Source organism: Rattus norvegicus, chromosome 7 (assembly GCF_021556685.1).
Source record: "Rattus norvegicus strain SHRSP/BbbUtx chromosome 7, alternate assembly SHRSP_T2T, whole genome shotgun sequence".
NCBI lineage: Eukaryota > Metazoa > Chordata > Mammalia > Rodentia > Muridae > Rattus > Rattus norvegicus.
In genome coordinates this window covers 11,722,447-11,736,708 of record NC_141540.1, presented here as the reverse complement: position 1 = coordinate 11,736,708, position 14,262 = coordinate 11,722,447, and the positions used below count along the sequence as shown (strand labels likewise).

The 14,262-nt window shown below is 40.4% G+C and overlaps 1 protein-coding gene and 1 pseudogene across 7 annotated transcripts in view; one reads left to right on the top strand and one right to left on the bottom strand.

The window, feature by feature from the left end:
* The window catches only part of LOC148004435 (endogenous retrovirus group K member 6 Env polyprotein-like), a 48,495-nt gene extending 43,634 nt beyond the window's left edge, over positions 1 to 4,861 (top strand). For 6 of the 7 annotated variants that reach the window (XM_087559579.1, XM_087559573.1, XM_087559575.1 and 3 more), the window contains one exon: positions 2,498 to 4,859. In XM_087559579.1, the coding sequence (XP_087415705.1) occupies positions 3,160 to 4,224 (1,065 nt within the window). In that variant the 5' untranslated portion in view covers positions 2,498 to 3,159 and the 3' untranslated portion in view covers positions 4,225 to 4,859. Of the gene's footprint in view, positions 1 to 2,497 lie in introns of all 7 variants that reach the window. The other variant, XM_087559577.1, reaches the window with a different exon arrangement.
* Positions 4,862 to 7,025: 2,164 nt separating this feature from the next.
* Positions 7,026 to 7,999, bottom strand: Or6c76l-ps1 (olfactory receptor family 6 subfamily C member 76 like, pseudogene 1; annotated as a pseudogene).
* Positions 8,000 to 14,262: the final 6,263 nt, after the last annotated feature.

Sequence of the window (14,262 nt, the reverse complement as noted above, 5' to 3'; positions counted from 1 at the left end):
GGCCTGGGTTTTTCCTAGGTGCCATTGAGGGTTCTATGCCCATACCCTGGCTTACAGAGGAAGCTATATGGGTTCCTCAATGGCATCTATCCTCTGAAAAATTAGAAGCTGCCACTAAATTGGTTAATGAACAATTGCAGCTTGGTCATTTAGAACCGTCCATTTCACCATGGAATACTCATATTTTTGTGATAAAGAAAAAATCAGGAAAATGGAGACTTCTCCATGATTTGAGAGCCATTAATGCACAGATGCGTTTATTTGGCTCGATCCAACGAGGCCTACCCTTACTCTCTGCCTTACCTAAGCAATGGAAGATAATAATTATAGACATTAAGGATTGTTTCTTTTCCATCCCCTTGTGTCCACAGGACAGACAGAGGTTTGCATTTACTATACCAGCTACTAATCATCTTGAACCTGATAAGAGATTTCAGTGGAAGGTCCTACCTCAAGGCATGGCCAACAGCCCCACTATTTACCAGCTATATGTGCAACGAGCCCTTGAACCTATAAGGAAGCAATTTCCATCTTTGCTTCTGGCTCATTACATGGATGACATTTTAATATGTGATAAAGATTTAACAACCTTACAGACCTCATATCCCATCTTAATCAAAACATTGGGACGATGGGGACTACAAGTCGCTGTAGAAAAGGTTCAAATTGCAGAAATTGGCTCATTTCTGGGATCGGTCATTTATCCTAAAAAATAGTTCCCCAGAAATTAGAGATTCGCAGAGATCATTTGCATGCCTTAAATGATTTCCAAAAGTTATTGGGAGATATAAATTGGCTGAGACCATTTTTAAAGATTTCCTCTGCTGAGTTGAAGCCCTTATTTGATATTTTGGAAGGGGACTCTCATATCTCCTCTCCGAGAGCATTGACCCCAGCCGCAAACCAGGCCTTACAAGTTGTAGAAAAGGCCTTACAGGATGCTCAATTGCAGCGCATTGATGAAACCAAACCTTTTGATTTGTGCGTTTTCAAAACTATGCAATTACCAACAGCTGTCTTGTGGCAGAATGGGCCTTTATTATGGATCCATCCCAATGCATCTCCTGCTAAGATTATTGACTGGTATCCCCATGCGGTCGCTCAGCTTGCACTCCGCGGGTTGAAGGCAGCTATTACTCATTTTGGGAAAGAACCCAAAACTTTGATAGTACCATATACAGCCATTCAGGTTCAAACATTAGCTGCTACCTCAAATGCTTGGGCAGTGTTAGTTACTTCCTTTGCTGGACAGATAGATAATCATTATCCTAAACACCCCCTATTATGTTTTGCTAGATCACAACCTGTTGTTTTCCCTCGCGCCACATCCCACAGACCGTTAAAAGAAGGGATAACAGTGTATACGGATGGGTCAAAAACAGGGGTGGGAGCATATGTGGTAAATTCCCAAGTGTTCTCACGACAATATTTTGAAACCTCACCCCAAGTGGTAGAATGCCTAGTGGTTATGGAGGTCCTTGAAAAAATTCCAGATGCCTCTAAATATTGTTTCAGATTCCTCCTATGTGGTCAATGCTGTTAATATCCTTGAAACCGCCAGCCTAATTAAGACAACTAGCAAGGTAGCAGAGATTTTCCAAAAAATCCAAATTATTTTAATAAATAGGAGACTCCCTGTATATATATTACTCATATACGGGCCCATTCTGGACTCCCTGGTCCAATGAGTTCAGGGAATGATTTGGCTGACAAAGCCACAAAAATGATAGCTGTGGCCCTGGCCTCTCCTCTAGAGGCCGCTAAAACTTTTCATGGCAATTTCCATGTTACCTCAGAAACTTTACGCTGCCCCTTCTCTATAACTAGAAAAGAGGCACGTGATATAGTCACCCAATACCAACAGTGCTGCCAGTTCCTCCCAGTTCCTCACATCGGGGTCAACCCGAGAGGAATACAGCCATTGCAAATCTGGCAAATGGATGTTACTCATAATTCTACTTTTGGAAAATTACAGTATGTGTATGTATCTATAGATACATGTTCTGGCATTCTACATGCCACCCCACTTACAGGAGAAAAAACAACACATGTCATTCAGCACTGCCTTGAAGCATGGAGTGCTTGGGGAAAGCCAAGATGTGTAAAAACTGACAATGGCCCTGCCTATACATCTCAAAAATTCTGTCAGTTTTGTGCTCAGATGCAAGTTACCCATCTGACGGGCCTGCCCTACAACCCTCAAGGACAGGGAATCATAGAGCGCGCTCATCGGACGCTCAAATCATATTTAATAAAACAAAGAGGGGGAATTATGATAGAACTCCCCCCAACACCCCGAGTGGCCACTGCTTTGGCCCTTTTTACCTTAAATTTTTTAAATCTTGATGAAGCTGGGTAAACAGCGGCTGAGCGACATTGCTCAGAGCCCAAAAGGACAAAAGAATTAGTTAAATGGAAGGATGTATTGACAAAGGAATGGAAGGGCCCGGATCCTGTTTTGATAAGATCCAGGGGAGCTGTTTGTGTTTTTCCACAGGATAATGAAAATCCAGTTTGGGTTCTGGGACGACTTACTCAGAATATCAAGACAGAGGACCAAGAAGATGACAACTCTGGTGATCCTCATGCTGATCCAGGGAGTGCCAATAAAAGTGCAGAGTGAACTACGGTGGGGAATAATGTCAACCTTCCCCCTCCCGATGCTGGTGATGTATAATGCCCAAGTGTTTCCACATTTCTTTACTACCAACAAAGAATTTGGACTAGCCTATTTACCACTAGATTCCCAAATAGAGCAAGTAAAAGAAAATAGGATTATTCCCCTTAAGGGCAGCCTTTGTTTTGGCATATTCAACAAAATATCTTCTGATCTTCCTTGCATTATGTTGAGTAATCAATCTTCTGCTTGGTTAAGGGAGGCCACATGGGGAACTGGTGAGGAAGACATTGTGGCTAACGCCACAGTTCTCTATGGTTGGTGGCCTTACATTAACTCCTCCACCTGCCCTCTCCGTCAACCAAAGTTGGCACCCTTTTGTAGAGGGACCCAGGATGAAAAACTTACTTTGCCGTGGACCGGTTGCCAGTCCCGGGACTCTGCCTGGGCAGTCCAGAATTTTTTCTCCTTCTCCCCTGATTTGGGAGGCGGAGTGAACTTCACCACCTAGACGGTCCAATAATAATCCCTTTGATCAATGGATGCTTTGTGGCGTTAATGGTAGCTGCACTGATCTTACGCCCATGGCGATGCTACTTGGAGGAAAGGGTGAAAAGGGACGGTTATCATTTTCCTGGACGGGGAATATCCACCCTTCAGCCTCTGTCTGGACAGCTACTCGTATAAAATATAAACCTTACTGGAGCACTGGGTTTAACCCTGCTCCGGTTTGTGTCTGGCCGCCATTTGTGTGGATTATAAGTAATGCCACTAAAGTTTCTAAATTGAATTGTACAGACGGTTCATGTTTTTATGCCCTGTGTTGGGATGCTAGCCAATATCCCATAGCGGTAGTTACCTGTATGCCTCGCTTTATCCCGGTCCCTGTCGAGACTCCGGGGACCCTGACCTTATTTAGAGGAAAGAGAGATTTTGGCATTTCTGCGATCATTGTTGGCATTATTGCTACAACGGCAGTTGCTGCCTCAGTTACTGCTTCGGCATTGGCCTTGTCAAACACAGTACAGACTACCCAAACTATCAATGATTTATCGGCTACCGTCTCAGTGGCTCTGGACAGACAGGCCTCGGCTAATTCTCAGATACAAGGAGGCCTCATGCTTGTTAACCAACGTATAGATCTGGTTCAAGAGCAACTAGACATCCTATGGCAACTGGCCCAGCTTGGCTGTGAACTAAAGCTCCCCGGCCTTTGTGTCACGTCTATACAGTATGAACAATTTACCAAAGCTGCCAATTTGTCTAAAACCCTTTCACAGCATTTGTTACAGAATTGGACCTCGGATTTTGAACAGACGCTCAGGGAATTGAGAGCGGCCATCATTCAAGTAAACTCTACCCGACTGGATATGTCTTTGACAGAAGGATTGTCATCCTGGATCACCTCAGCAGTCTCTTATTTTAAGGAATGGGTGGGGGTGGGACTTTTTGGAGCAGTCCTCTGCTGCGGATTAGTGTTACTCCTCTGGTTGCTTTGCAAATTAAGATTTCAAACAAAGAGGGACAAAATTGTGATCGCCCAGGCACTTATAGCCCTTGAACAAGGAGCGTCAGTCGATATTTGGTTAACCATGCTTAAGCAATAGGTCGCCGGCTGGACAGCTCTTGCACTCCTAGAACCTTGGTTCATTGCACAGGATTAGAGTGTCCGGCTTGAGCAGCCCATGAGGGATGACGAGCTTAGCATCGCACAGGGAAGCTCTACCAAACACGCTCCCTGGAAGGCATGTCATATTACGTGAGGGTATCTGCCCCAGTTTTCCCTCCCTCGAAAAAATGGCAGTGCGACGGGTCGGGAGTGCCCTGGGTCTCAACAACAGCTTAAGGGTATCTCTCTTGTACAGGTTCGCCAACTTTGTGCGAGGATATGACCTCTGCCTTCACCCTCCTATTAATGGGTGTCCTATTTGCTTAAAAACAGATAAGGGGGAGATGTGGAGGGCCGTCCTCACATTCTCCATTGTAAGATGGTGCCGATATCCGGCAGGATGCACCTAATAAAAGGGCAATACGCAAGTGCCTGGTAAATTCCTCACTCAGGGGGACACGTATGCTGTGGTACGTCATCTGGCACATCTGGCAGCGACCAGCCAGAGAGTGACACGTCCTAGGCGAGGATAGTTTCCTATATAAGGGATTGTCTTTCCCTCACTCGGGGTCTCTGTATTGTAAGCTTGTGCTCTCGCTCTCAAGATGCATTAAAGCTATTTTCTGCAGAAGGATCCTTTGTGTCCTGCGTCATTCTTGCTGGCGAGACGTAGCGTGGGACAACACCTCTCCTCTGGGGTGTCAGCATGTTGCTTATATGCCCCTAGGCATAGGTAAAATGCAAGGGCAATATAATATAGGTGTCCAGGTAGGTGTTTCTCCAGGTAAGAAAAAGCAGGGGCTGGGAAAGAAGCTGTGTTTCTCAAACCCCTGTGCACCTAGATACGGCTGGAAACTGTGAAGAGTTGAGAACAGTGTTTCCCATCCTCCTGTATGCCTAGTCACTACTGGGGGATCTGAGGAGTTTGTAACAGGAGTCCTGGACACTATGAGCCTGGGATAGGGGGAATCCAGCTGGAGTGACAGGAGTTTATAGGGGCTTCTATGGGAGGCTGAAGTGTGGCTCTAAATTATAAATGCCATCCCCTTTCTCCTGTGGCAATCCTTGATGGACACAGTCCTTGCTTGTCCAAACTGCTCTATTCGTGGTGGATGGGAATGTATACATCTTACTCAGGGTGAATAAGAGATTAAATACCTTTTTCATGAAGGGATGCCTATGAAGGGATTCACATTGACTAAGCCCATGTGGCCTATTTAGATACCTCATTAACATGGAGAACTTTAAGTTCTGTGTAACATGACTGGTTGTCATGTTCTAAGTGGAGTGTTGTGGTTACATGTTCCAGAAGAGGGTCCTGGTTCAAAGCTAGTTTGAATTCCTGTTGTTCTCAATTATGAGATTTACCATAATGAACTTGCTACTACTACCTTACCAGTTCTGTTTGGTGACATGGTCCACTCTGCCAGCCCCACTACCATATACAAACCTTTAAAAAATAGACTAGGACACCTGAAATGAAGACAATAGATTTAGGAGGGACACAGTACAGATATTAAAATCACTAAATCACTCCCTTTGTTAAGGGAGATTTCTAGAGAAGTTTTTTTCAGAGACTTTGGGTTTTCCCAAAATTTTAGATTTTTTAAATAAATATATGTTATTGCCCATTTATTTCAGTAATAACTGTAATTAGAACATTTTGACAAGCATAAAATCATTCTTTTTCCAATATATTTTAACTGAAGCAGAATCACATCCCTTTCACTTCTCTTTCTTTCCCGAGGAAATAACAACTAAAGAGTTATTCTTAATACTGTATTATATTTTTGTTGTTTAAGATACTACAAAAATAAAATCACAATAAATATGAAAATATTCTAAAGACAATAACTTGCAAAGTAAACATTTTTTCTGTTAATTTGCTATCATCAACATAAACAGAATCTATTTTGAATCTTTAAGTGGGTTTTAATAAATTTTATGTTGTTTTTTGTTCAGTAAAAAAGTTTGTATCTCCCTTTTCCTTTTAATAATGTGTTTTGTATTTCTTTATTGAGAACACCATATTTTAATGTACTCTTCATATATATTGGTATTTCCCATATTGTACTCCTTAATTGGCACAGCTATGCCCATTGGAAGCAGCAAGAATCATGAAGCCAGCACAGCTACTTGACACAGTTTCAGCAAACCTGAGCAGATTGCTCCAATCCCTGTTCTTCATTCTCTAATTTTTGGATTTTGGTGTTCACATGTATTTTGGGGGTGGGGATTTCTGCAAAATGATTTTTTAAAGTCTTTTCCTTAGAAAGTCTTGATTTTTTTAGGAAAATCTTAAAATTGACTTAATATGACCAATATGTGGAGTCTTCCTTTTTCTCTGGAAATCATTAAACAGAGAAAAGTACATAGCTAGATGAGGACATAACTGGTTATCGTCCCCTGTGCAAACTCAAACAGTGTAATTGGTACAGGGCAAGCAGGGACAACTGAGAAATGCTGACAAGCCAGTAACTGATTCAAGGTCTTATTTTTTTATAGGTTTAGAACTCTCTGAAAATGTACTTCAAAGATAAGGGATTGTACTGGGTACACCCAAGGAGGAATAAATCTTAGTAAATAAGATTGATTGACTAAAATAAAATTTTTGTACTTTATCGTACAGATGGTGAAACATATAGTAAAAAAGCTAGGCATTAGTTTTCTATTCGTAAAAAACTGGTTCAGATAATTTTGTTTCTCTAAAGTGCTTTAAATACACAAACATTGTCAGCCTAAAATCAGAGTGCCATATAATAAATGTATATCCTTGTTTCATTTGTAGGCTAGATCAGATCAGCATTTTGAGGCAAGATTTCTTCTCACGAGATCCTTAAATGCTTGTTTCACCTTTTGGTTCCTTAAAGTGTAGATAAAAGGATTCAGCATGGGGGCAACAGACGTGTTGAGCATAGCCACCCCCTTTGTCAAAGCAACTCCAGCCTTGGCAGATGTTTTCACATACATGAAGATGCAGCTTCCATAGGATATGGAGACAACAATCATGTGGAGGAGCAGGTTGCAAAGGCCTTTTCCCTTTGTTTGGCTGAGGGAAATTTCAGAATAGTTCTGAGAATACAGGTGTAAGAGAGAATTATCAGCATCAGTGTGGTTATAAGTGTGATCAAAGCTAATATAAAGCTCATGAGCTCCAAAGTGCTTGTGTCTGTGCAGGATATTTGCAGAAAAGGGGCAGAGTCACATGTGAAGTGGTCAATAATGTTGGAGTCACAGAAATCTAACTCTAAGCCCATGGCCAGTGGAGGAAAAATTACCAAGAAACCAGCCAGCCAAGAGCTAACAATGAGCTGATACCAGATCTTGTTACTGATGATGGTTGTATAGTGCAGGGGCTTGCAAATTGCCACATAGCGATCATAGGACATGGATGCCAGAAGGAAAAACTCTGTTGAGCCAAGGGAGATAAAGAAAAATAGTTGGGCAACACATGCATTATAGGAGATTGATTTGTCTTTAGTTAGGATGCTGACCAAAAACCTAGGGTTACAGACAGAAGTAAATGAAATTTCTAAGAAGGAGAAATTCCTGAGGAAGAAATACATGGGAGTCTTCAGGTGGGAATCCAGCAGTGTGAGTGTAATGATGGCTAAATTTCCAGTAATGCTCAGCACATATGTGAGAAACAGAAAAAAGAAAATCACAACCTGAAGCTCAGGATCGTCTGTCAGACCCAGAAGGATGAAGTATGTCACTGAAGTTCTGTTCCTCATCTCTGACGGTTTGGCTACAGCAAATCTAATTGATAAATTCAACACAGAAAACATGGAAACACAAACATGAGTCACAACAAGTGAAGCATCTCTCTCTCTCTCTCTCTCTCTCTCTCTCTCTCTCTCTGTCTCTCTCTCTGTGTGTGTGTCTGCCACTTTCTCTCTCTGTCCCCCCTTTCTGCATCTTATATTGTCTGCATTTGATCATATCTCTGAAGATACATTTTCCATATTTAAAGGAAGAATACTGTATGTTGTTGTTCTGCAACTATTTCTTTAATATTCTATTAAATTTACAAATTGAATATAAATTCTTTTAATACTTCATTATTGACATTATACTTTTCCTATGTCATCTTTTCTATAAAACAAAATGCTTGTTTTACTTTGTGAAAATCAGTGGTCAACTTAATTATATAAAGGAATAGTCTACACATCAAAGTAAAAAAGTAAACAATGTACTTTCTATTAGTATTTTTTAAACAAAATAATAAATGTCATTATATCTTTCTATTTGAAACAATTAAATAATATTCCTCTTTTTAAAAAACTCCGCTATAAATTTTGCCTTTTTGCCTTATAGAGAACTTGAACTTTTAATCTTCATTCTTGATCTCAGAAATAAAACTCCCAGTAGTTTTATCCAATATGTATATAATTGCTGAATAGAGTTTTGAAGTTAAGTTAATCATCAAAGAGCAAGAACATAATTTATTTTACATCATGTATGCATAATTCATAATGACAACTGAAATATACTGATGTTTTCATTTTCCTTTTATACAGATCTTAAAAAGGTATATCAGTAACTCAATCTTGATCAGTCTAAACAATAGATGTTCAGATGGTAAGGAAATGTGCCACATTCTCCACATTGAATAGCTAATAACTTCACTACAGAAGCTACATATAGAACTGCATAAGATAATGGTAAATAAAGCTGCAATATTGTTTATGAAAAACTTGAAAATATTTATCAATTTAAAGTATCAAGAACGAAATAATAGGCTAAGGTCTCTTAAAGCAAATTCATGCCATGGCCATGTAGCACAAAGAGAAAGGTGTGTTCATTTCTCTCTTACCACAAACCGGTGCATTTCTTCAGAGGACCCCAGACATTTCATCTCCAATAATGCAGTTAAACATCTTCTTTATATGTTTCTGCATCTAACACCTAGGAATCTGACAAATTCCTTATAATATCTTGACAGGACATCTCTAGATGAGGGATTCATTCCTATAAAATTATTCAAACAATTCTAATATGTCCCAAAAGAATGTTTGTATTAAGATTCCCTGGGGGCAGCAAATATACTGTTTGCAACACACAACTTCAAAAATGTTCTACAAAACATGAAAATACATAATGACCTCTGGGATAAATGATAATAGGGCACTAGTATATACAAGTAGAATATTGTTTCTAGCAATCATATTTAATTGGTTGACTATGTGACCTACATGCCAAGAGATGGCACAACTTATCTGTAAGTATTTAGCTAGACAATTTTGAAGGGATGAGATCTAACAAAAAATATAGTTTTCTTCTCACATTGATTTTCATAGAAGAATGTTGAGATGCACCACTTTGAGTTACTCCATAGTCTCTAAAAGAGTAGTGCGTTTCTAGGCTGTGCCTACTGAAAGATTTCAAAAGCAGCCTGTGCCTCCATTTTAAGGGTGTAGGAAAATTGAATCATAGGGAAACAGAATATGTGTTATCCCCAACACAAGGAAAATCAGTTAAAACATGGAAGTAAAGTTACAGTAGAGGTCTAAGGGGAAAATGGAGCTGATCTTGAACCTGCTATACAGCCAATGATTGGCTTAATTTTTATTTTTTATTTTTTTGGAGCTGAGGACCAAACCCAGGGCCTTGTGCTTCCTAGGCAAGCGCTCTACCACTGAGCTAAATCCCCAACCCCTGGCTTAAAAGTCTTATCCTCTTACTTACTCCATCCAAAACCTACAATCATAGGCATCACTACTGTGTCATGTTCAATATATTTCCCCACAATTTTGACATAGATATTTTTTTACATATGTATTAACTGAAGGTGTGATTCTATTTTTAATTGAGAATTTCTGGTGAATAATGTATTTTAAGATATTTTCAGTCTTTTTTTTATCCGATATTTTAAAACAGAATATGATATATCATGTTAATAAGTTCCCTCAAAATCAGATATCTTTGTTTTTTTTTTCTTTTATTTTCTTGGATAATTTCTTTTCTTACATGTCAAATGCTATCCCTTTTCCTGGTTTTCCCTATGGAAGCCCCTATCACATTTCCCCTCTCCCTCTATGGAGTGCTCCCCCACCTATCTACTTCCTCTCTCCAATGTCCTTGTCTTAGCATTCTACTACAATGGGAAATAGAGCCTTCACAGGACCAAGGGCTTCTCCTCCAACAATGCCATTCTATGTTACATATGTGGCTGGAGCCCTGAGTCACTCAATATGTGCTCCTTGGTTGGTGGTTTTATCCCTAGGAACTTTGAGGTGTTTGGTTGATTGATATTGTAGTTCTTCCTATGGGGTTGCAAACCTCTTCAGCTCCTTCTCTCCCTTCTCTGACTCTTCCATTGGGGACCCCGTTTTCAGTCTAATGGTTGGCTGCAAACATTGGCCTCTGTATTTGTGAGGCTCTGGCCGAGCCTCTCAGGTAATAGCTTGTATTAGGCTCCTGTGAGCATGCACTTTTTCTTTCTTTTTTTTTCTCCATCTTTATTAACTTGGGTATTTCTTATTTACATTTCAATTGTTATTCTCTTTCCCGGTTTCCTGGCCATCATCCCCCTAACCTCTCCCCCTCCCCTTCTAAGTGTCTGGGTTCGGTGACTGAATATGAGATGGATTTCAAAGTGCAGCAGTCTCTAAATCAACTTTCTTTCTGTCTCTGCTCCACACTTTGTCTCGGTAATTCCTTCTGAGAGTATTGTGTTCCCCATTTTAAGAAGTATTGAAGCATTTGGACTTTGGCCTTCCTTCTTCTTGAACTTCATGTGGTCTGTGAATTGTATCTTGGCTATTCTGAGCTTTTGGGCTAATATCCACTTATCTGTGAGTGCATACCATGTGTGTTCTTTTATGGTTTTATGATTGGCTCAATTTATCCAGGATATTTTCTAATTTCATCCATTTGCCTATGAATTCCATGAAGTCATTGTTTTTGATAGCTGAGTAGTACTCCATCGTGTAAATGTGCCACATTTTCTATATCCATTCCTCTGTTGAAAGACATATGGGTTCTTCCAGCTTCGGGCTAGAATACCCGGTCAGAGGATACCTGGAAGAGAATGGGGACAGGAGACACAAAGAAGGACCCCAAGACAAAAGTCTGATTAAGGTGACAATTTTATTTTTTCCAAAGGTTGAATTTATACCATAACATGGGTAACAGAGAGAGAGGGGGAATGGGAAACATATACATAGGCCAAGGACACAGTATTCGTGTGGTCAGCTGATGTCAACAGGATGTTGGTTTTTTCAGAAAGGTTACGGGTCATCACATTGTGTATCTTGACATCAGATTTATTTCTCAGCAAGGTCAGCATTATTCATCCTAACCACCACATTTGTATTAGTCTTCTGCAGCTGACTGGCATTTTCCATGAACCCAGTCATACTTAATTCTCACCATAATAATAACATCAATAATGGACGACTTCAAGGGCATCACTGCCAACATCTCCCCCTTCCTTATAGTCAAATGAAAAAGTGACCAAATGACCATGCTGTCCTGGAATGAGCCCCTTGAGCACTGTGTCTGTCTTAGGTTGGAGTGATATTTGTCACATGGCCAAGAGAATCTTGTAGTCAGCCCTTCTGTCTTATGCCCTTTATTTTTGTGAATATATCAGTCTCTTACCAGTCATTGACTGTCCAGCTCAGTATGCAGGGGTGATGATTTGTTCTTGTTTCAGCAAAGACATCAGGACAGTAGACAGAAAAGAATGTTGGCCTCATTTGGCTGAAGGACAAAACTGTCCTTGCCTGAGCTGGGAGGAGATGTGTAGACTTGGCCCTCACCAAAGGCATCCTCCACAGTTAGCCTATGATAATATGCCTACATAGGTTTTATTTTTGGCCATATTATCTACCTGTTGTTTAATAAAGCTGGTTAAATGATTAAATGTACAAGTGCCAAAAGTATAAGCAAAAGAAGGTCTATTAGGAGGCCCAACAGAGACCAATTTTGATACCAGTTCTCAGCTTTTTCTCTTTCTCATTTTCTCTTTTTTAAGCCTTCTTTGACTTTTTAATGCTGTCTTTAACCATATTCTAAGGCACAGGGAGTATTCAAGCAGGTCCTTTCTCTCACAAATCAGAATTCACTATGATTGCTCAAAGTTGGAAAATTAAAGGTAAAAACCAATCAGAAATAAGTACACTTGTTAGCATGTATGGTTTACGTAAAAGGGGGGCCAGATAATTGTTCTTTTTGATTATCCTCTGACTCTTAAAGACAGTGTGAGACAAAATTAAAATAGTCAGATACACTTGAAACACTGCTCCAAATATTTAACCGTGAATTGTAAATATTTACAATTTTAACTCATATTAAAGATCTTAGATAATTTGGAGAAACGTCCCCATTAAATTATAACCATCAGGAAAAAAAATAAAGACATTAATATGTATCCCATGCATGTTATGTCAGAAATAAGCAAACCCCAACTCAGTACTGTACAGGATCAATAACTGAAAGTTAAATGATATGTTAATACATAGAAGGAAAAATAATATGTTGACTGCCATTGTTGACATTCACAAAATAATTCCAATAGACAATTCAATTTGGTTCCTGCAGCAATCATAATTGCATTATCCAAAAAGCCAAACCCTACAAAAGGTATTGCATTGTGGAAGAACACATATCTCAGCTGTCCTGGAGTGGATGGTAGAGCTTCTAATTTTTCTTGTGCGATGGCAATGGACTTGAAGTGGTGCAGTTCTTTGAGGAAGCAGTTCCTCTTGGTGGAGTGCAAGCTGTACTGTACCCTGTACTGTGTTTAGCACCTCCATGGGCTCCTTCTTGGGGTGAGTGTCCAGAAGCTGGACAGTAGGAATGTACAGGCTATTTTAACAATTTTATGGTAAATATAATCCCTGTATCAGCACCTGATTGAAACATTCTAAGACCCTAAGTATATCCAAGTGTCCAATCCTGGTTTCAACTCACAGAGGTAAATTTAATATTTAGGGGGATACATCATTCCATTGGTTTTGAATTAGAACCTTCACAACAGGAATCTGGGACATGCATATTAGTAGGGTGGGAGATATCATAAGTCAAACAATGCAGTGTATTAGGTGATAAAATTCTCAAGAACAGAGGAAAAGGGCCAGGCAAGAAAGCTAAGGGGTGGCTGGGTGAGAGCTGGTGGAACAACCAGATCAGGTGACAAATAGCATTCAGTCACACAGCTAAATGAGGAAGCTTTCTTATGACAAAAAGGCCACTGCAAAAACGAATGAAAGCTTTGTGCCTATGAAACTGAAAGGTGAGCAGAGGGACAGCTGGAGTCTATTACCAGCTATCTCTCTGGACTTTATAATTTGCTAACACTGGAGTACTGATCTTTAATAGAAATATAGCCCTCCCCTGGAATTAGAACCCTCTGAATTCCAGGACTTCAGTAGCAGTTCTTCACCAACTCGTCTCACTGGCTTAGAGGACCATGGAAAAGAGAACATTGATCCTGACCTTGGCCACAGCTTCCAGTTGCAGTAGGCTGAAGAGCCCGTGCCAAGACTTTCTCCTCTCATCATCCTAGAGTAAAGCCTCTTCTGTCTGGCAAAACAATCCCTCACAGCCTGCTGCAAACTCTTTCTGGAACTACTTTAGGGGCTCCCTATCCCCTAACCTGGTGCATTTTGACCACAGGGGCAGGAACTGACCGCTGCAGAGATAGGATCAGAGGCACTTTCTATGTCAATGATGACTAATGGGAAAGGTGACTTAATGTTGGAGATGAATTCCTCTCTTGGAATAGGACCAGCAGATACGGCAGACTCCCTTAAAGAACTTCTCTTAATGAACGTTCTCCTTTCCTGAGCAAGTGTTGAAGGTCTGGCCAATGAAGGCAGCAACAGCATTTTTTTTTCAGGGCCAAGAGTCTCATAATAGTCTTTAAAATAATCACTAACTCTTAACTCTCCACTAACTTTTTGCTGTTAAAGCTTCAGCCCCATCCGGGGCTCATCACTTTGAAACTTCTCTTGTGATGGCTCGGCCTGAGCTGTGCTGCTGCCTGCGCGCAGCCTGCAGCTTGCTTGCTAGCAGCCCTGCTTGCCTG